General features: G+C 35.6%; 1 protein-coding gene across 10 annotated transcripts in view; it reads left to right on the top strand.

Moving 5' to 3' along the window:
• dmd (dystrophin) overlaps nucleotides 1–22,787 on the top strand; it is a 728,160-nt gene that overhangs the window by 350,246 nt on the left and 355,127 nt on the right. For all 10 annotated transcript variants that reach the window (XM_041259003.1, XM_041259005.1, XM_041259010.1 and 7 more), the window contains 5 exons: nucleotides 8,450–8,572; nucleotides 9,979–10,116; nucleotides 13,319–13,471; nucleotides 14,378–14,560; nucleotides 21,159–21,353. In XM_041259003.1, the coding sequence (XP_041114937.1) occupies nucleotides 8,450–8,572; nucleotides 9,979–10,116; nucleotides 13,319–13,471; nucleotides 14,378–14,560; nucleotides 21,159–21,353 (792 nt within the window). The remainder of the gene's footprint in view (nucleotides 1–8,449; nucleotides 8,573–9,978; nucleotides 10,117–13,318; nucleotides 13,472–14,377; nucleotides 14,561–21,158; nucleotides 21,354–22,787) is intronic.

Raw genomic sequence — 22,787 nt, 5'->3', positions numbered from 1 at the left:
ATGTCTGTCTGTCTATCTATCTATCTACATTATCTGTCAATCTATTTATCTATATCTGTCTATCATTCAAGCAAATTGCAGTGTTAAAAACAAAGATTGTGCTGCATTTCACACAGCTTAATATCAATCATTCCTATATCACATTTTTCTGTACATGTATTGGCATGGCAAATGGATCTTGTGTGGTTAAAATTGATATTATCATATTAATAATCCTGGACACGCACCCTGACAAAGCCATCATCTTTCTTGGAGCCCTGAATTTTATTTCACACTTTTTGTGGCGGCTCGACCTACTTCATCATTATACAGTACTGCAGAGTGGAACTAAAGGGAAACAACAGCATCATTTTCAGGAATTATGTGCAAATGCAGTAATACATCAGCATGAGTACAGCAGTGTAGTTCAGGGATTTTGGAGTTGAATTTCTCGTTCTTTATTTTCTCTTAACTACAGTAGAAAAAGGGAAGCATAGCCTAATGGTTAGAGTTGAGGACTAGGAGACAGGGGATATTGATTTCCAATGTCAGCTAGCTATACCATTATTTACATTGGTCTTAAAGTTCTTAGGTGCTACTCTTGTGAAAAAAAAAAAAATTAAAATACCATTATAATACTAGCATTATAATAATAGTATATTCCAATAAAACCTTAGTATAACCATAAGCAGATCACAGCAGTATCACACATTGTTTTTAGCACATATGTTACTCAGTGGTGGTCCTGATATAATGTAGCACACTGGTAGTTATTTTGCAGCATGGTTCGTACTCTTGTGATGTCAAGGGTATGTCAAAACAGGTAAATGTTACCACTGCAGGGTTCAACATTAACCAACGCAGTTTCGCCGGTAGTTATGAAGCACCACAGGCCTGACTGGGCTGGTTACTTTTAACTAGTATTTTATATATATATATATATATATATATATATATATATATATATATATATATATATATATATATATATATATATATTGTAATATGGCAGGGAGGGGGTTAAAATCCTCCCTGCCAAAAAAATGTGAGAATGCACGTTTGGTGTTAATTGTTTAATTATTAGTTATCCTCTGCACCTGGTGGTTATTGGAAATTAGAACCAGGTGAAGGGTATTTAAAGAGAGCAGCCAGGCTGTTCAGGGCTGTTGCAGTGTCAAGAGCCTGCTTGATGGTGCTTTCAACCGTAAGAAGAAAAGGTATCGTGTAAAGCCTTGTTGGTGTGTTTTGTTTTTGTTAACTGGGTAAACAGCTTAGCTGTCCAGTTTTATTGTTTAGGTTTATGTTTAGCTAGCACTCTAGAAAGAGCTAGGTGTTTACTTTGTGTTTTGATTATTTTTTTTATTAAAAAAAAAAAAAAAATAGCACGCCAGTGCTTAAACTGCAACTCTGTGTCCTGGGCCTACATTTTAAAGGGACAATGAACTGTGTGAGTTGCAGAATCTTTTACTTCATATTATAAATGAAGACAAATGTTTAGTGTGGAGGCTTCATTATGACAGTGGGTGGGGGAAAAAGTAATGTTTTGCCTTGTTTGGCATCAGTTTCCCAGATTTGCACATAAAACAGCAGCTTTATTTGTTGTGAATTCAACATTTTGTTTACATCATATCCAGTCTCACGGTAAGATGTCCCGATGGATACTCTGAGAAGGATTGTTATTTTGTATTATAAATATTGTTTAAATAGTGTTTATTAGGGATGGGAATTTTGGATAGTTTCCTATTTGAATACACAGGGTGCAGCACTGTGTATTCGATTACCCGAACCCTTATGCTACCAAGAATAGTCATATGCGTGTGTACAAGCAGACAGCATAAGTGTAAGCTGGTGAAGTTTAGCCGGGCTCACAATGTCCAAGATGAGATTTCTTCGTTCAATAGTTTTCAAATGACGTTTCAAGTCTCGAGATGGTGGGCAGGCAAGCCGTGTCTCTGATTCTGAAGCTGTTTCAGACTTAAATAGTTTGCTTTTAAGGAAGGTGAACACTTGTGTCTTTACTGGCTGCTGCAGTAGGCACGGGCGAGACAACGTTTCGTTTTATAGGTTGCCGAGGGTTATACAATTGCAGGGAGAAAAAATAAGACAACGCAACAAAGATTAGGCAAGTGGCTAGACAATATATCAAGGACAGACATGACTGAGTGTAGCAACTTGTTCTCTGAGTGTTCAAGTTACTTTTAAGTTTGTTACTTTTAACTCATTACTGAATAGTTTTTTTGAAATGTCCTGTTCCAGAAATAATGTTACAGTAATATAAATTGGGCAACATTTAATGATTAAATACCTCAATATAGTAGTAATTTATTATATAAATACCTCAATATATTAAGCATGTTTTTTGTAACATGTAGAATGCATTGTTATCGCAAAGAGGATTATAAAAATTTGTGTATTTTTTAAAAAAAAAATATATACATATTATTGGTTTGTCTTTGCAAAAGGGAAAATAAACATTTGTTTTATGGTGTTTGGGCCTTTTAATTTGTGTAAATGCGACTATTTTTTGTGTAAATGTAACAATGATCAAATGTAATAATTTTAACAAAAGAATTAAAAAAACAGGTTAATGGTTTTAATGACACAAAGGTTGTTCATGGTGCACATCTTCACCTCTTATCCATCCACAGATAAGCTGGTTGTATAATTCTAGTCCTTTTGTAGCATCTCAAATCTAGCCCATACACCCTCAGGTGTACTAATCATATCATTTATGTATGGAAAACAAACGCTTGGCAATAAATGCACGTTTTGGCTCTGTCTTTTGCTTTGTTTGATAGAACACAGATCTTGATTGCCAATTATCTGTAGCAGGGCGGTAGAAAGCCCTGCACATGAAATGGGCGGGGAAAACCCCTACTGTTTTAAATGTATCTTTTTAGAACGGGGTCTCCCCCTCCGCTCCTGTATTAAATTTGTGTATATATATGATGGTGTAGCCATGTTGATTGTTGTTTTTATTTAAATGTGTTCTGGCAGAGGCAAGGTTAGTAGCTTGTACTCTGCCAGGAGTAATTTTAATAAACTTGTGCAGATTGTGACGGAGGGGTAATAGAATACTCGTTCATTAAACCCCTTGGCCACGGTATAAAAAGCCTGCAGTTCTCCATGTTCCGGGTGCGTGTTCAGAAGTGGAGAGAAAGAAAAACTAATCTGTGTCATTGAAGGTTACTGCCCAGCCTGACCAATGTGTTTTTGTGATTTTGTTTTGCTCTGAGCAGTTTTTTTTTTTTTTTTTTTTCTGTTTAAACCTTATTTTAAGTAAATGGCACACCGTGTCCTTTTTTTCCCTGCAGTACTGCCTGCATGTTTGATTCCTGCATCTGACCTGATGTCACCACATATGCCTTTCTGTCACAGTATCTTTTCACTGTACCTCTTAAATTATGTATATCAGTAAAATTCACACATGAGCCCACCAACATGGCCGCCATCTCTGTTAAGAACTGTTGGGTGATTTATGATGTCAAACGATTTATACCCCGTTTCCTTAAGCACAAGCTTTTGAGCAGTTACAGTGCATATCTCTTCCAATTACAGCAGCAACAGTAGCATAATATTGCACAAACCACCAAATTTTTGGCTGTCGTGTATTCAGAATAAAATAAATCATAGCATACTAAATATTCTACATCTTAATTCTAACAATATTTATAAAATCTTAGTGTAACTATTGTAACCTGGCTAAAACAAGTGAAAATGCATTCAATAGTTTAACACCACTAATTACAACAAGCCCTCAAATACTGACATTGGATGAATCTAAAGTTACTTTGTTTATTCAGTAACCTGTACATTCAAAACAAGGATACCTGGTTGTATGTTTAATGGTCAGTGCAAATGTTGACGTTACTCCATCAATTCACAGAAAGTCAACAGTAGATGTTTAACATTGAACTGCAGTCCAGAGTTAAATAACTCAAAGTATCTTGCCTTTTACTAGTCACTGTTGTTGTGCTTAACATTTAGTATGTGTTTATATTCATCATAACTTTTAAAAATTACCTTCCTAATTTTGATGTTTCCTAAGTTTGGATTACTATTTTAAGCACTTGTTATATACATTATTTTATTTAAGTTCACACATTCAAAGTTCACTGGTACCATGCTCCCAGACGCTGTTTCAGAACTGGCTATCAACAGCTGTAGAAGCTGCTGTGTACAGTCATTATAGAGGAACTCATGCAGGGATCTGTTAACATTAGCTAAAATCAAGGCAATAAAATTGGTAACATTTTCAAAGAATGCAATTACTGCAGAATGTTGCTATTACAAGCATTGCATAATTAATTAGGGTCTTTACATTTTAATATGCAAATAACAGGTTTAAGACTGACATAACACGTGTTAACCATCAGCATTAAAAAAAGACGCGTTTCCTTCTCCTAGTAGCTAATGTATTTTTTTAATGTACTCAAATATGTAATGCTGTTCAAATAGTTTATTTTCAGGTAATCGTGTATTTTACTACACTGACCCACAGAACCCTAATTAGGATTATAATAATTCAGTTTTAGCGTTGCTATGACCATATGGTAACTGCTTGGTTGCGGGTTTGCTTGTGAAAAAGAGTATCATTTGTACACGTACATTTTCAAATCTTCAATACAGTGTTTTCATTTTCTGACAAGCACACAAATGTGTGCTTGTTGAATGGTTGAAGTAACATATATTGAAAGGCTTTGTTTTTCCACTTTCTTTTGCGGCTCTCTTTGGCTACCATACACAGTTAAAAACATACTGAAAATAAAAACCATCATGAAAAAAATATTGGGCCAGATAAAATTGCATCCAGGACGATAAAAACAGTACTTCAGTGGCCCAAGGGCCCAGTTAAAAATCTAAACATAGAGCCCTGCACTGTGGTAAAATGATCTCAATGGCTAATATTAATGCAGCTAGCCTTAGGCTACCATTGTCACATAGTACTGAACCATTGTCATTGTAGATCATTAGGCCTAGCCTGTACTTGCACAGAAACTACAATGCATGTGCTACAGGCACTCTTATAAGACAACATTCAACCAACCGCTCAGGGCAGTATTAGAAGGCAGTGGGAAGTCACATGGCCACATCCTATCGGGAAACGATTGCATCCAGAGTAGTGATGACTTAAAATAAAAAAAAAGTATGGGAATTAGCAATGTCAAATCTGGTCCCGTGTGCTTCAGACCACCCCGCCCCCTCCCAAAAAAAACGAGGAGGTTGCTAAGCAATACCAAAAATATATTTTCACTTGGCTCTTCGGATGCCTTTCCAGTTAACCTGCCAGTGATACACTGAAGCTTAATAAAATTTAAATATTCTAGGATCACATTTAACACTAAAATGCATTACAAGAAACATGTTTGCATGCAGAAAGTAATATGCAATGTATTGTTTTATGCAATTACTGCAGTTCTGACCTCTTTGTGGTGGTCCTTGACACCCAATTACAAATGAATACATTTCAGAGAAATTGCATCATGCAGTTTTTCTGTAGCTTCATTTGAAAAAGTAATTTGGTTTTCTACATTACTGCCCTTCCCAAGCTCATATTATATATATATATATATATTATATATATATATATATATATATATATATATATATATATATATATATATATTATTATATATAGGTGAGCATCTTGTTCATCAGTTGATGTCTACACTGCAACAAGCATTTTACCATGGGGCTGGAAAGCCATTCCTCTAAAATGAAACACAAAATACAGGTATGTGTCCAAATTACTGGTATTTTTATAGACTATTTATGGTGCAGTAATGTTTCCAGCTACCTTATGGAAATAAAGAGAATTGTTTTTTTTTCTTCTCACGGTCCTTTCTTTCTGTGTTAATAATGAATAATACATAACTAATATTTTCCAGAATGTGTCAAAGGTATGGGTATGTTTTGAAATAGATGAATACGTTTAGAAACGGTCAAAGATTTTATAAATAAATTATTTCAGTCCGCTTTCATTACACCATGTAACAAATTATTTTTTTTGTTCCTGGGTAGTAAGTGTTATTTCCTAATTGCTTATGCCTCAAAAGTATAGAAAATGGCTATTATTCCCCACAAACTTTGCTTTTGTGACCAGGACAGTGATATTTCAAAATATCACTATTTCCAATGGGGAAAACGGGCAAATGTGTGTCTTTTCGTTCACATAAAAAACATATGAATCCAAATTAACATGTATTTATACTAAAGTAACTACTAAAGTGAGTAGTTTTTCAGTACAGTATAATCGTAAGTCTCAAAACTACTCACTTCTAAATCTTTTGTAGTCATTTTTGTATTACTTTAGTATAAATACATGTTAATTTGGATTCATATGTTTTTTTTCTGACTGAACGAAAAGACACACATTTGCCCGTTTTCCCATTGGAAATAGTGATATTTTGAAATATCGCTGTCCTGCTCACAAAAGGATTAAATGTTTTTAATACAGTATTTTAAATATTAAAAACATGTTGCACACTTTACAAAGAATAGCATAATCTGGAATGTTTTATCAATGCACAGATTTATGTTCAGTTAGCAATTTGTTCAGAGTTGGATCAGACCAATAAGATATGGGATTCTTTAGTGTGTGTATAAATAAATACACAATATATTTATATATAAATATATTTCCATTTTGTTATTCAGAATTTCAGTGTGTTTTTTGAGGTACTTAAGTAGGGCACTTGGAAAATTCTGTTCATTCAAGCACATTTTCTTTATTCCAGAGCAAGAAGCATTCCTCAAGTGGGTATGAAATTAGGCCCCTTAACAAACAGAACCACATTAATCATTTGTTATTTTTATCCCTTAATGAAGTCTGAGCTCATATTTAATATTGTAAATACTGCACATATCAATATCAATTCTCATGGGGTGCATAAAGGAAATTAGCGCCTCAGTGATACAGGAAAAAGAAGTCAGACACATGCTCTAAAAAAAAAAATACCAGAGAAACGCTGGCTTGAGTCAGTCTCATAATTAAATTTGCTTGGATTATGAAAAAAGAATATCCTATCCTATTAATTATATCTATGTATAATTTTAGTCGAGATTCGATACAGACTTATTGGCTTGCTGCTTTAATTGTTGTCTATATAAACACTGACTAAACAACCATGCCTGCAGCAATAGTTATGAATCGACATTTTTTTCTGTAAAGACATTTCTATAATGTTGCACACTCCCTTTTACTGAAGCATCGCTCAAGATCCACATTCAGGTTTGAAATGAATGGTGACTATTTTCTAACAGTTTCTAAAATGGTGAAACCAAAAAGGAATGTATTTTCCCTTTTAATAGTTTAAAAGCAAAGAAAAAAGCTTAATGAACATTTACCAAAAGTATAATTGAAATTAAATTTTTCTAAAAGACTCTTGCTAAAGTGAAGAACAAATTTAAAGACAGACTTTAGTGGGAATAGAGTGAGTTTAGGTGGCCAGTTAGAGTGATCGCCCTGCACAATGGGTAATTAGTATTGGTGTAATTTGTGGGAATGGTTTTATTGTGTCGTTTTGGAGTTGATTTGTGTAATTTAAATAATTTATAGGCGGGTGCTTGATTGAGACTTGCTGCCTGCTAGGCTTGGTTTTGGGAAATGGCAGCATGTGATTGGCTGTGCTGGTCTTCAATCAGCAGGTGGGTGGGTCTTGACCGAGTGTCCGTCAGTTCAAAAACATCCGCGGGAGATGGCTCGAGGCGACTGCAATACCATGCCAGAGGGGAGCTGTTGATCCTCGGGAGGAGAGGGTCCGCTCTGCAGGAATGACAGCTGCACAGTCCTGAAACTGCAAGCAAAGGCTGTATGAAGCAGCATTATGAACAAGCAAAGGCTGTATGAACCTTGAAACTGCAAGCACAGCCTTGTGTGAAGCAGCAGGAGTAGTGTGAATACTGGCTCATCAGTAGGTTAGTTTAGGGGATAGTGATCCCATGTGATTTATAGCGAGGGTTGCGTAGTGAGGCCGGTTCCTGGAGCGGGACGCCTCGTTTATAAGGCTAGCGCTCGCACTGTGTGACACCTTTTATTTGTAGTTTGTCTACTGTTTTTATTTTGCATTTTTGTACAGCTTGCTGTATTAGTCCTCTGTGCGTTACCATCGCTGGTAACGTCACATGACCACCTTTTATTTACTTACTTTCTGTTTGTTGTTAATAAATCCTGCATGCCTGTGCTGGAGTTTTCAACTTCACCTTCATTGTGTCTCTCAGTATGCTTAATCAGCAGCTACCCACACAAGTGACACAAGCAAGACACTGACACATTAGTTCTATGAAGATTACAAGCATTATCGTGTAACGTAAAGCAAGAATGTAATTGCCAGCATTGCTATTATTGCTGTTATTATTCTAAGTAGTTGTAGTATTTATTTTAATTTTTTGGGGAAATTTTTATATTTTAGCACAGTAGTAGTAACAATCGTAGTATTAATGTTTTTTGTTTCATTTTATTCTTTTGCAGACCTCTGTTTCCTCCAGAGAAGTGGAGCAATATCACGCAGATACACAGGAATGGCTAGACCAGCTGGAGGCAGAGGTTAAGCAAGGAGAGACCCTGAAAGAAGAGGATTTTCAGAAAGATGCGGTAAATTATCTGTGTCTGCGGGTGTGTTTCAAAACAGCCAGAAAGCAAAACAAAACAATTTAAACCAAAAAAAAAAACTTTTCTGTTATTGCCCTAAAATAGTATTTCTCAAATCCCCTTGTCTTCACTAGCACCTAAAGTCATGAGTGAGACCTGTTAGATTCAAACTGTTTGTCTTTCATGGGAAGCCCAGCAGTCAACCCAATTACCCCTTTGTTTTCAGTAGAAACCATAATAACAAGCGCCTCATATGGCACCTGCCCTTTAAGTGTCTGTTCAGTCAGGAATGTTTTGAAACGGGAAGCCTGGTGCTGAAGGTTGATCTACTTGATGATATGTTATTCTTATATTTAATTAGGCAGTAGCTGTGGCTCTACCAAAATAACATGTTTACACTTTACAGGAATGCTTCAGTCCCCAATGATCTATTTTATAAAAGCAGGGGTATAATACATATAAATGAAAGTCAAGAATGATTTAGCATTTAGAGCATAAAGCCTGAACACACTAATGGCAGTAAAGTGGATCCTCACAAACCATCACCTGCTCTCAAAGTGAAAAATAGATTTATAGGGAATACAGTACATTAAGCTCTTGTATGATTTTTGGGTTTGTATATAGGAGGCAAAGCACTGATTTGTACTGTTTTTACCAATGTGGTGCAGTGGATACCACAGAGTATGGTCAGACACCAATTAAAATTAGAAAAAAAAAAAAAAAAAAAAAAAACCTCAAAAGGATAAAAAAAATAAATAAACCCATATAAAACACATTTACCACTATATATTCTGGCTTTTTGTTAAATGATTTTAAAGATTTAAAAACACCAATACAAGCATTTAGATGGTAATCATTAAAACTGGTGGTGGTTTACTGCCTTTATAATTAGTATACTTTCTGCAGGAAGCAGTTTCTTTCAGCATCACTAAACATGGAATCCCATTTGATCAATGTTTTTAAATTAAAGGAACAGCACATTTCTTTCATACTATTTAGTTAGTGGAGTTGTTGCCTGTTCTTCTAAGTGAGTGTACCATTTATTTGTTTTGGCTTTATGGTAATGTTTTTGCATTTGAATAACTTTGCAAATCACCCATTTGCTACCACGGCTTCACTGTTCAAAGTAATACTACTTCTTGACCGGCCTGGGTACTTAAATGCCCTCAATTGCTCAAATCTAAAATCTGCTGTGATCTAATTTATGGTGGCAAGAACAAACGCTCTGCATAAATAAGAAACAAACGCAGCAAAAATACAAACTGAAATTTACTAATATGGTTAAAGTAATTGAGTTTGTTATCTGTACTTCACTTTGTAAAATCTGTGCATTCATTATTGTTCATGTCAATGTAAGCAGGAGGCCTTAACTAAATCCTTTGTCTTTGGTTGTGCTGTTTTCTCTGTAGGGAGATGCAGAGGAAGGGGCAGTGAAAGAGCTTTTGCAGAAAGGAGAGAACCTACAGCAGCGAGTTCCAGATGAGAGGAAACGAGAGGAGATCAGAATAAAGCAACACCTGTTAAATTCTAAATATAACACTGTCAAGGTATTATCGCCTATCAGCTGTGTCTCTAAATGGCACTAACATTTTTTTTTTTAACGTCCTGTTATCTGTGAACTTCTGGAAAGCTGTAAATGGATTATGATCTGGTTAATTCTTTTAGGAATTGGAAGTGTAAGCTGGATGAATGCTGAGCCAGCAACTTCATGAGCTGAGAGTCATGACACACACAGTTGTAGTCAAATGTCATACCTAATGGAAATTTATAATTTTAGGTTAAGGAGAAATCTTTTGTAGCAAAACTTTTGCTTTTGTGGATGAGGAAAAAGTTACAAGAAATAGATGTTTACAGTTATTTATTTAAGCAATTTTTTGCAAAACTCCAAAAATGCTAATTCAAGACGATTCAAGATTTGATACAATGATAGTATTGCCTACAAGGTGCTAGAAATTTCAATATGATAATGCAGAACCTAATTCTAGAAAATGCTGGATTGTATGTGAACATTCTTAGAGACCTTAGACAGAAAATAATTTATAGTCAAAGCTGGAGAAGGATACAAATGAATTTCCAACCATTTGAGTATCCCAATTTCAACTACTTTTTCTATTATCAAGAAGTACAAGACTCATGGTACTGTCACATTGCTCCCTCGGTCTGGAGGAAAGAAGATTCTTTCACCAAAAACAAGTAGAAGAATTGTGAGGAAGGTTAATAACAGTCTGAGATTGACAGCCAAAGATATTCAAAGTGAACTGGCTGCAAGTGGGACTGGGGTTTCCATTTCAAGTATTACGTGGTGATAAAGCCACTCTTAGAAAAACGTCACAAGGACAAATTGCTTAAAGTTTGCACAATGGCATTTGAATGATGGATATGAGCTCTGGTCACAGGTTTTGTGGAGTGATGAAATTCGCATTGAAGAATTGTAAAAACACTAATGAATCATGCCATTAAGCTCACTGACAAATTATAATTATTTAAATTAGGTTGTTATTCCTAAAGCTGACTCAACTAGCTATTTTCCTTGTCGGGGTATAAATAGTTTTGCAAAAATGCTGAAATAAATAATTGTAGACCTCTATTTCCTCATCCACAAAAGCAAAACTTTTTTGCTACAAGAGATTTTTCTATTGGGGTATGTAAATTTTACTACTATATATATATATATATATATATATATATATAATATATATATATATATACACACACACATACACATTTTTTTTTTTACTGAGTCTAATGAACTCTAAGTGACTGTTCCAAGACAGAATGCAGTTTCTTTGATGTAAAGATATTGTTTATAAAACCTTTTAATACAAAATCAGAAAAAAATGATTAAAGCAAGTGTTGGAACACAAGCCTTTGAGGCAGTTGCTAGGTAACACATACACCGATACATGTCATTATCTAATCAGTTCTAAAAATGCGTCTGTCCACCACAGACAATATTGGAACATGGCACCTCTCTTTCAGTGTCTGTGATTTGTATTTAAGCTGGGCTTTCAATTTATATTCAAAACGCATCAAAATTAGCGCTTTGGATTGTGGTTTCTTATCTGGTTGCTTTCAAAAAGTGTTGCTCTTATTTCACAATCACTCCAGAGCTTTCCCCATAGACCAGTCAAACGCCTCTGCTTTGCAGCAGTATGAAAACTGGCTTCCCATTAGCCATTGGACCGTCAAGACTTACCACAAAACAGAAATTCTATGTTGCTGAGATACCTACCTTTCCTAAAAAAATAAATAAATACAAAAAGAAAGCACTTCAGACTTGTAAGTACTGTATAGTATTTATTGGAGCTTCCATTCTGTTGTTAGGTATTTGAATATCTTTAGTTTTTGCTGCCACTGTAAGTCTTTGTTACCAAGGATTTTTTTTGTTTCACTTTTTTTTTGTGGCGTTAACTCCCAATGCAGTCCCAGTGCCATTGCTTTCTCAATCACTGCCACATCTTGTCATGTATCTGTTTCATAATCCTACTATCACCAATCTGCCACTTCATTATAGCTGGAGAGCTGCTGTTCATAGAGATGAAAGAGCAGCTTGGTATTATCCCAATGTAGATAACCAAGAAGTCAAACTCATAGCTATTTTGTATAGGTGAAAAAAAAGAAATTTTTATATATACTGCATTTAATTTCTCAAATTGTCCTATTGAGGTCCTTTGAGGCAAAGCTGTCATCTTCCTGGCATATTTCATAGTTTAAAGGGTTCAAAATTAATGCAAGGCTGCTGCTTTTTCTTCAGTGCTAATAGAATAGCACGCAGACCTTTGATATTGAGCAGGCTGCTTATAAAAAGAAAGACTGAATGTTTTTCACAAGGACTTGATAGGCGTATTCAACTTGGGTCGATACATGATGGCACATCATACTCTCTGTGAATGTTGTTATTAGTAGTAGTATATTCCAGTGATTGAAAAGAAGGATTTAAACTGCTTTGAGAGAAAAACTGTTTAAACTGACAGATTTACAGACACAACTGTTAGGAGGAAGAACTTTAAAGCCTCTAACTTATGCTGATATTTTTACAATATTAATGTATTTTTTGCATTAATTACATTATTCACATTGCCTTACCTTACATTTCTCTCTGTATTGCAAAGTGAAAGCTTCATTTTTCATTAGCCTTGAGCCTGATTAAATCTTTCTGCATCAGAATTTGCCTGTTTCCGGTCACTTTTAAGACCACTGTAGCTAATGCATTAGTCATTATTAATCCGGTTAAAACGAAGTGCTAGCAGCAGGAGCCTCTTTCTGATTGTCATCGGCATTGTTTCTCGATTCCATGAATAGTTGGAGGATAAAGGAAGATAGCGTTGAGTAATTAGTGTTGAACCTGGAGCCCAGCGATCCAGGCCTGATGCCAGTTAGCTTTAAAGCTGGGTGCAAGCAAGCTACTGTAGACCCCCACTACTAACAAGACGAGACAGCCCAGCCAGGTTCTCCTGCAAAACATAATTAATAAAGGACAACAAAAAGAGAACCATGATGGCCAGACACATTAGTGTTCTACCTTATCAGCATGTTGTGCCAAAATGTAACTGAAGAAGAATTACTGCAGATACTTTAAAGGACCTACCAGACAAGAGAACATGCTGATGGTTGCTTCCCTGAAGTCTGTAGGAACACATGACAGGTGTTGCCTGACACCACTACATCGGTAATATTCTTTTGGACCACACAGATGTAATGCATCTTGTCTCTGAGTTATTTTTAACAATTGTTGCAAACTTTGCACAGGACTTGAGATCTCTGAGGAAGAAAAAGGCTCTGCCAATATCACCCGAGTGGTACCAGTACAAGCGGCAGGCTGACAACCTACTGCAGTGGCTTGATGACATTGAGAAAAGTGTCGCCAGTTTACCAGACCCTAGAGATGAACAAAAGATAAAGGTAATGCATCTTTGTAATCAAGCAGGTACTGAAGACAAATTGTCTGTTGTGCATACTGTAGATCTTTTGAAGAGTTAAAATGGCTGCATGGGAATATGATAGTGGTTCAATTTTTAATGTGTATATATTAAGAAATCTGGATTAACTTCTTTAAACTGGTATCAAAATGACAACTGTGATGGATCACTTTTTTGTTTATTAAATTCTGAAATGCCTAAAGGAAAAGTTTAGTTGTTTTGACTTTGTATCTTTGTTTCAGATGAACAAATGAGCTTTCAGTAAAACAGAAGACCCCTTTGTCATTTTAGGACTATCATCTGATCCCAAACATCTCTTGTCATGTTTCATAGTCACACCACTGTAGATTTATGCACATATTTGTCAATGTCACCTTTTTTTTTTAATGCATTTCACGGCCTCATTTTTTGCTTAATTTGATCGAAAAAGCTCTGTTCTAAAACTATAAAAACAGAGCTTGACTAGCCATGTTAAAGTGGCATAGATAGGGGCCCTTAGACGACAGTCTTACTCTTTGATTTTTTGACAGCATAAATCCAATACTCGCATCCCTCCTAAAAAAAAAAAAAAAAAAAAAAAAATAGTATTTCATTGCACATCAAAAAAAAAGCCCTAAAGCTTAAAATGCCGACGTTCCCTTTCAGTTCTAATTGAGTTCTACATTAGAACCGATGATATAAGTCTGCTACAAGGCAGACAGGACCTTAAATGCTTTCTGTGTATATGGAATAAACCTGTTTTAATTGTAACATTTACTGCATAAATAAAGCGGAGATAAGTGCCTCCTGAAGTTTTTATTTTTTATAATTATTTGTTTGATTTGTCAGTTTTGCGTTTTGGTCTATTCAGCTAACTGCCTTGGGGCCCTGTATTGGTTTTGCTCACTAGGAGATTGATGCTGAACTGGAGGAGAAGAGAGAAGACCTGAATGCAGTCAACAGGCAGGCTCAAAGCTTGTCAAGGGATGGGGCTGCAAAAGCAGTGGAGCCGAGCTTGATCCAGCTCAACAAACGCTGGCAAGAAATAGAGAGCAAATTTGCTCAGTTCCGACGACTGAACTTATCACAAATTGTGAGTTACCCCACCCCCTCGCAAACTGCACTGTTTGCAACTGCTACTAACCAAATGCCACTAACAGAGTGTGTGAGGTGAAAAAAGAAAACTAACACTCTGGTTTATTCTAGGGAGTGAACATAAGAGTGTGCAGTTTAAAAGTCACAACAGACTTCATTGTCAAACAGAACGGAGGAACAATAAGGATGACGGATTTGAAATTTTTGCTAGGAATAAATATTGGTTTATGTTGCCTCATCAATTTGCCATTTACATCAAACATGTTTTTATCATTTTATTACCCCCCCCCCCCCCCCCCCCCATCCCTGGTGGTGAAAGCTCATATTCTAGCCTCCTAGGAGACTGTAGATTTGTAAATTAAAATGACACAGTAACAAATATTTACAAAGCTGACACGTCATTATAAATGTATCAAAGAAGTGTTTCATCTTATTAAACCATGTTTCAGCTGATTAAACACCAGTGCCTACAACATTCCTATATTAGATTTATTAAATCACTTCCAAACATATTAGATTCTGAATTGAATTAATACAAATTGACTGCCAAGTTTATTTACGCATACATCTTTTTAAACAACAGAATGGTTAAGGGATTTTTTTTTTTGGTTAGAAAAAAACATTGGATTTATTTATACAGAGATGCAATAAGTGTCACCTACAATCTATTACAAGACTAGAAGATATATTCTGAAATTGTACACTTTTATTGGTATAGTAAAGTGTTTATTTTACTACTCTGGAAGAAAAAAAGGATATCAAGTCCAAACAGGTGTAGGACTCTGCAGCCCAGTATCTGAGAAGTTCACTTGGCAAGACTGCTACAGTATGTGGTGTCCACTATATAATACATCAAAGTGAGCTGAGAGCTAAAAGGATTGATCAGCATCTTTCTTTTTTGTTTCTCTTTTAGACTTCACCCCTCTTATCTTTCTATGACTCCCAATTTGAATCGCATTTCTTGTTTTACAAATTGCAAATATACTGCATTAAGTTTTCTAACTTTTCTTGACAAAAAACACATGCAAGTGTTGCATAAATAGTTATACGTCGCACAGCAAATCCAGTGTAATTGTTAATGCATAGATATGTACAGCAGTTGCAGGAAGTACCACCCAATTAACAAGGCAATATCACAACATTAATAAATTACAATTCTGAGATGTACCTGTAATACATGCATTTGGACAGACAACTGTTATCTGTGACACACATTGTTTTTTTCTGTCAGTGGGAAAGCCAAAATAATTTCCTAGGAATTATTTATTTATTTTTTAATATATGGCAAAAGCTTGTAATGTCCTGTGCTCATTTTTACTGTCAGTTATTAGACTTATTATCAGATAGACATGTAACAAGTCAGCAGATGGTCAGGCAGGCAAAAGCATGAGTCACACAAATTATTTGTAGATTTCAGTGCTATTGCACACTTGTGGTGTTAATGACTGGAATGGAGGAAGCCAGAAACCAATTTACATCAAGGATAGGGATTTGTTTGCCTTATTCCTTTTAAACTAAATCAAAATATAATAACAATATTACAGAGGACACCTTACACCACCACAGGACAAGCTGCTACCTGGCTTAATTATCTATCCCTGTTTCACAAAACATTAAGAGTAGGCTGCTTGCTGATTATGCAGTAACGATTTATTGGACTTTTTAAAACTTACTGCTGTGTTAAACTGACATTTAAAGTGTTAATGAAAGAAATGCTAAGCACTGCAAATACGACCTGAACTCTTAATTGTTTTTAATATGTACTGCTTCAGGTTCAGAGTTCATTCCAATTAAGCAAAAAAAGTAAGAATATATTTATATTACTCTTGCATTGTTTAACCTCTGTTGTCTTTATTATACAGTAGAAATATTTTATCTGTGGTAATGAGAAACCAACAATTAAAAAAAAAAAAAAATTGACATGCAATAATGTGCTCATGCTGTTATTGCTTAAATAATCACAAGAGCACATCTCCACAGCAGATAATGTAATGTTTGTCATTTTATGTATTTGTTTAAATTGGTTTTATGTAATGAGGCATTTAAATTAACACAAGAGGAACACCATTCTGACAGTCTTCTTTGTCTTTAAAAACTAGCAAGAAGGATACAAATAGTATTTTTAGCAACTTAATCATGCAATACTGCTTCACTGTTGAATCACATTTTAAATATGTATGAGAGGCTGACCTTATTGCATACAGACACAAAACAAAGATTGACATTGGGAATAATTAAAAACTATACTAGATAGTTATAGTCCAAAATGCATTTAACTGAAGTCAGGTTATAAACAACCAGAGTGGTGCCATTCTCTGGTTTACAAAGAAACATTTTAGTGTGCTGCCACTCCCTCGGGAGGAAACATGTGTAACAGTAATTTGTATTGTGATGCATGTTTGTTATTAACACTGCTGCCCTATGCTGGGGTGATGGGTAATAAGAGATAAGCTCAATGACTACTGTACTCGATCAAACAGATCTCTTTGAACAGTGTTTAAGATGCTCATGAGGTAGCCTCTGTCAATTACACTTTTTTTTTGCATTTCAATGGAAAGACATGTACACTAATTTAAAGTAATGACTGGAGACAGACGTAGAGGGTAGGAGAAGTGGTTTGCAGTGTGCAGGTGTATGGGTGATGCAGTGCTCAAGACAAGGACAAACAACAAAGTACTGGTGAAATGATGGTTTATTTTGTAATCCAAAGTCTGACGACAAACAGTAAACAATAATGATAACAGATAATACACAGCATTTGCGTATTGCTCTGTTTAATCCATGTGTTGGTCCCGAAATAATAATCCTAGTATTTAAACACCCACAGTTAACACAAACACGATCACAAGTCCACAGTGAATGCTATAGTGCTCGTGGTGCAAGTACAATTAATCATAAAACACGTGCATTGTTGTCCGGGTTTTGTGCTGGCCTGGCTAGTTCGTGTTAGCCATCTAATAACAACAAACAAATGTATTCTTTAGTTACGATAAACTAGCAAAAGATGATGCAATACAGTTCTCCTTCCGGTTCAGCATTAACCATATCAAAGGAACAGATCACCTCGCTATGTCCCCATATATATAGTCAATCACGCCCCCTTGGTTAATGATTGCAACTGCCCCTCCAATCTGCCCCATCGTTTCCCTTCCGTGTCCATGAATTAGTGTACCGTAGCTCCACCCCCTTTCTAGATGGATGACTTCCTCCTAACCCGGGGAATGAATTGTTTGGCCATCAAGTCAGTCTAGGGCACTCTGTTACCTTTACACAGCGCTCTCCCAGATTGGGAGGGAGATTTAGCACCAAGAATCATTCTGTCTGTGTCACAGTTACCTAGCCATGTTGTAGATGCAAAATCATTAAGACCCAACAACATTTTAGGATCAGTCGGCTGCTAGGAACTGGACAGCGTTGATGGGCCAAATGGTCTCCTCATGTTTGTAGATGTATAATGTTCTAGCTTACAGAAAAAGGAAAAAAAAAAAAGAAAAATAATAATAACATGCATACTAATTTTAGTCTTGGCAATCCCTGGTGTCTCTCCCTGTAATTCAGACATAAACCCAAGTATTGTGCCATGTTTACTGAATGTACCCAGCAAAAAGAAGGAATGGGCATGTGAATATTTAGTATTTTTAGCTGCCTGAAGTGTAAGTCAGAAGAATGTTAGATATTGCGTATCATTGCCCATGCAATGAATAAAAAAATGACTATTTCCTATAAATAAATCCTATCAGTATGGTGCCATATAAATCATTAACCACTTTACAGGAAGATATTTCAATTGCATCTAGTTTTTGACCATCTTTGCTTAAAACGTAACATAAAATATACCATCCGTGCAATAGTGAAGGATTTCTATATCTTCACAATGTTGTAACAGAAGGTTGTCTTTTCAGCACTGATCTGTGAAATCTAGACACATGTAGCCTCACTCAAGGGACAAGGATTTTCAGAGACTCACCTGCTGTTCTATGTAAAACTCTGACAGAGCCTTGATAAAAACAGAATTATGATACAGCTTTAATATTTAGAATACTGAGCCAGTAAAGTAGTGCGAACAGCTGTGCCTAAAATCACAAAGCAAGAGATTGCAGTTTTTAAGGATTATGTCAGTGTTGCCAACAAAAAGTTATTTAATAATTTCTCAGACATACTATTGACATTTATAAGCCACGTATTAAAAAAGAAACACAATTTTAATGAGATGACCACCATGAGTGAAACCTGTGTGTGTTCTTTTTCAAACCCATTCTTGTTGAGATGAAGCATTTCTGGATATTACAACATAGTTCCAATAAAGCTGTGACACATGCAAATCAGTTATATTTCAAAACAAAGCTTTGACAATAAACACAGCATTCCGTTCAATGTGAAAAAGAAGCTAACTGAAGGCGGGGGACAACAATGTGGGACAAAACGGTATCATTTCATTGGGGTTTTCTCTGACAGCAATAAGACAGAAGGAAATACATGTTGTCCCTTCACCATGCAGACATTGTGTTTTGTTTTTTTGACCTAGAATTAATCCTTGTAAAGGAACTACTATAAACTTAGTGAGACATGTCTGCAAGAGAAATGTCCCTTGTAGCTCTGAAAGAGCAATATTAGAATATACAGGGGATGTTAATTATTTGAATCTGCTGCATTAAAGAAAGTGTAATGTAAAATGGATATGAAGGTCACACGGACCAAGGTTGTTGATTTATCAGAGTAGATATTGGCCTTTCTAAATGTATTTCTTTTAAGAAGTAAAAACATAAAATTATGCACAGTTGCTGTAATTGTCTGGTTTAGTGAAAATGGTTAATGTACTTAATAAACAAGTGTTGTTTCCTCCAAAATGATACCTTTATAGTACATCTGGGACAATCATTCAGTAATATCCCTCTTGTTGGGTACATTATGATTGTACATTGTGACAGTCCAGTAGTCAGGACCATTTAGTGTAGCGTAAATCCTCAATTAATATAACATACCAAAATTAAAAAGGTCAACTTTAAAAAAAGTTATAATTCACAGCATTCCTTACAGTTATGCTGACTAAAAAACGTAACTTTAAACGTAAATTTGTATTTATTATTTTAGTCGTTTAGCAGACGTTTTTATCCAAAGTGACTTACACTTGGGGGTGAACTGTGCATCACAACTGCTGTTCATTTGTGGTGTTGCTTCCCTGTGGGACATGGTTTTTTTGTTTGTTTTGTTTTGTTGTTTCCCATGGTACCATGTTCAGCACTTGTTTTTGAATCCTAATATTTCAGAAACATTAGCAATAGTGCATGGAAGAGACCGACCTGGTTCGTTTGAGTTATTAGATTTATGAGAGATTCACGAGTTATCAGTGTATCTTCATCATAACATTTAAATGAAAATAAAACTAAAATAAATAGTTTATTCCAGGAGACTTTCATCTAACTTTAAAACGAATTGGATTGCTAAAGCTATGCTGTAGCCTACTCCCCATGTATGACTCTTCGCAGGGTAATGTTTTCCATTTGAAATAATCGCATGATCATGCTACCCACGCTTTTGTGTGCCTTCATAGTAGTTTATGGTATTTCTGTGTTCATACAACTATTAGTACAGTAGCATGTATTCCATGTACATAGACTTACTTTGGGGGGAGTGTGTCCCCTCATAATAAATATTGGAGGAGCAAATGCCCCTTTGCCCCTTTAACAGGACTCTGATGCCATAATTGATTCCAAATACATACTGCCCTATATGTGGCATCGTTTTCCGTAAATTCACACACAGAATTTTACTTTTTTATAAAATTTTAGGCCAATATCTCCACACTTGCTTGAGGCACCACCTCTTGTGAGTTATGGGTCACATACACACACACACACGCACATATGCAGACAGTGATGTATGATGTATATATGTATAGTATATAATTCTTTTATTTTCACCTTTACAGCAAGTAAAACATGCATGGCATAATTTTATATAAGTATAATATACAAGTACATGTGTCAGCCCTCCTTTATTGTAGAGGTACTTTTTAATGTAATTCCTTATGTATTAGACAGTCTGCAATGCTCAGAGAAGACCAGCTAAATGAAAAAGATGCCGTGTGTTACTACACAGGTTCTACTTAGTATTGATTCAAACCTACACAATATTAATGTTCATTTCGCACAGGTACAATGCAGAATGTCACACTCGTGATTTTTCAATTATAGCGCTGTTATCCTTGCGGTTACCAAGTACCAAAGAACAAAAGCTAACAACAACTGTTAAGATACATTTAACCAAACACTATCTCTCTCTCTCTCTCTCTCTCTCTCTCTCTGTGTCATGTATTGTTTATTATTTATGCATCAATATGTCATTTTTTAGGCCCACCATATACTTTGCTGTCATTCCCCTTAAAGTTATTACAATTCATGGCACATGCACAATAGTGAGAAAAAATGTTTTGCCTGGTGAGTATTATCACTGGACCATGTTTACCACGCATGGAATATTAACCATTTGATTTTAGTCACTGTGTTTGAACAGACTCCTAGCTTGAGAAATAAAGCAAACCCATCTAAGCTGTTGATTTTGAAAGAGAACCAACTCTTGTTATATATCTACACCAGCAAACGGTTTACGAAGAGACGACAGTTGTGACGACTGAAGGGGTGACTGTGGAGACCTCTCATGCACCTTCTGCGTTCCTAGCAGAGATACGCTGGCTGCTCCACTCCGTAGCCGAGGTGGAATTTCTCCTCAACTCCCCTGAATACTGGGCTGGAAACTTCCACAACTTCACAAATCAAGAAGACTGTCTGCAGGTAAGGGCAAACAGATTCCAAAGAACAGTTACAATATGTGATGAGTTAAGTGTTGCTTGCTTCAAAATTCTCTCATAGGGGTGCAACAATTAATTGATGCATCGATTGTTGATCATCTGTGCTTAAATTTCCCGAGCTTCGATTACATATTGGTGAATCGATGCATCAAATTAGAATCCAGTTTGAAGTCTCCTGTAGCCGATTTGCATTAAAACCTTGAATGTGCCTCTACATTTGCGTTGGACAAGCCAAATCAGAAGTAGACCCATTCATGTTTTCTTGATTTAAAAATTAAGGCAATACCTTCTTCTGTTTCAAAGCGTGTTGTGTTATGTTTAGTACGATAGTTGAACTAGTCAAGATTTGTGAGATTAATTCAAATGGTTTGCTTTTGGACATAAAATGTTAACAGTTATTTACAACCACAGTTCAGACAGACATTACATCTGTTAAAATATAGTATTTTTTAATTATTATTACAATGCTAAAGGGACAGCAGATGCGTCACATGCATAAACTTTTCAGTTGTTAAAAACTGTAGTCCTTTGTATTTCTATTTTATAATCAGAAGTGTTCTAATTGAATATAAGTTGTGCATTTTTGTTTAATTATTATGGACAACAGTGTTTTAGTTATTGGATCTTCTGTTAAAAAAAACAAAAAAAAACAACTAATGTTTGTTCTTCATTTTGAAAAATCAAACATCAGTGCATCAATAATCGTTGATAAACGTCTGTACGATAATCGAATATGAAATTAGGGTGCTGATTGCACCACTAAGTAATACACATTATTTTGATCAAATGTGCAATATACATGCATCATGCGTACAATACTGGTGCATGCTTTAGAAACAAAAATAATTGCAATCCTTTTATCTTGATTAACTGGCTGGTAAAGGACAAAATACACTATTTATATTAATATATGACTAGTAAGCTTTCCTTTTTATTAAGACATAAAATGCATTTGCATGGGTTCTGTATGATATAGGTCAGGCTCACTCCCTTTATCTGGCTGCAGTCAGATCTTGTGAGTAACGCTGACCTACAACATTGGAATTAACTGTTTTCACACCTCAATATGTGTGTGCCCTGCCCAAATCTGTGCTTGCCAAAGCACACTTGGCCCAAAACATATGTTTTGTCCCCACCCCATCAGTGGCTGTATACTAATCTACTGCAACTCATGGAATGATGTGTGCTCTCATAGGACGCAATAACCCTTTGTTTTTGTAAATGTATTTGTACTTGGAAATGTAGCCAGCTGGGCTGAAAAAGTAGTTTGTCAGTCTTGTTAAACTTCCTCTTTTTTTTTTTTTTTGAACCTTTTGAGTCTGTTATTTACATTCCCCTCTGGGCTGAACTGACCTGGAATCACCTGATTTGACAGCTGCACTGATTTTGTGTCAAGAGAGTCCAGGTGGTCTTTTAG

This window comes from Polyodon spathula, chromosome 9 (assembly GCF_017654505.1).
Source record: "Polyodon spathula isolate WHYD16114869_AA chromosome 9, ASM1765450v1, whole genome shotgun sequence".
Lineage (NCBI taxonomy): Eukaryota > Metazoa > Chordata > Actinopteri > Acipenseriformes > Polyodontidae > Polyodon > Polyodon spathula.
The sequence above is the reverse complement of the archived record's forward strand: the minus strand, read 5'-3'. Positions and strand labels throughout refer to the sequence as shown.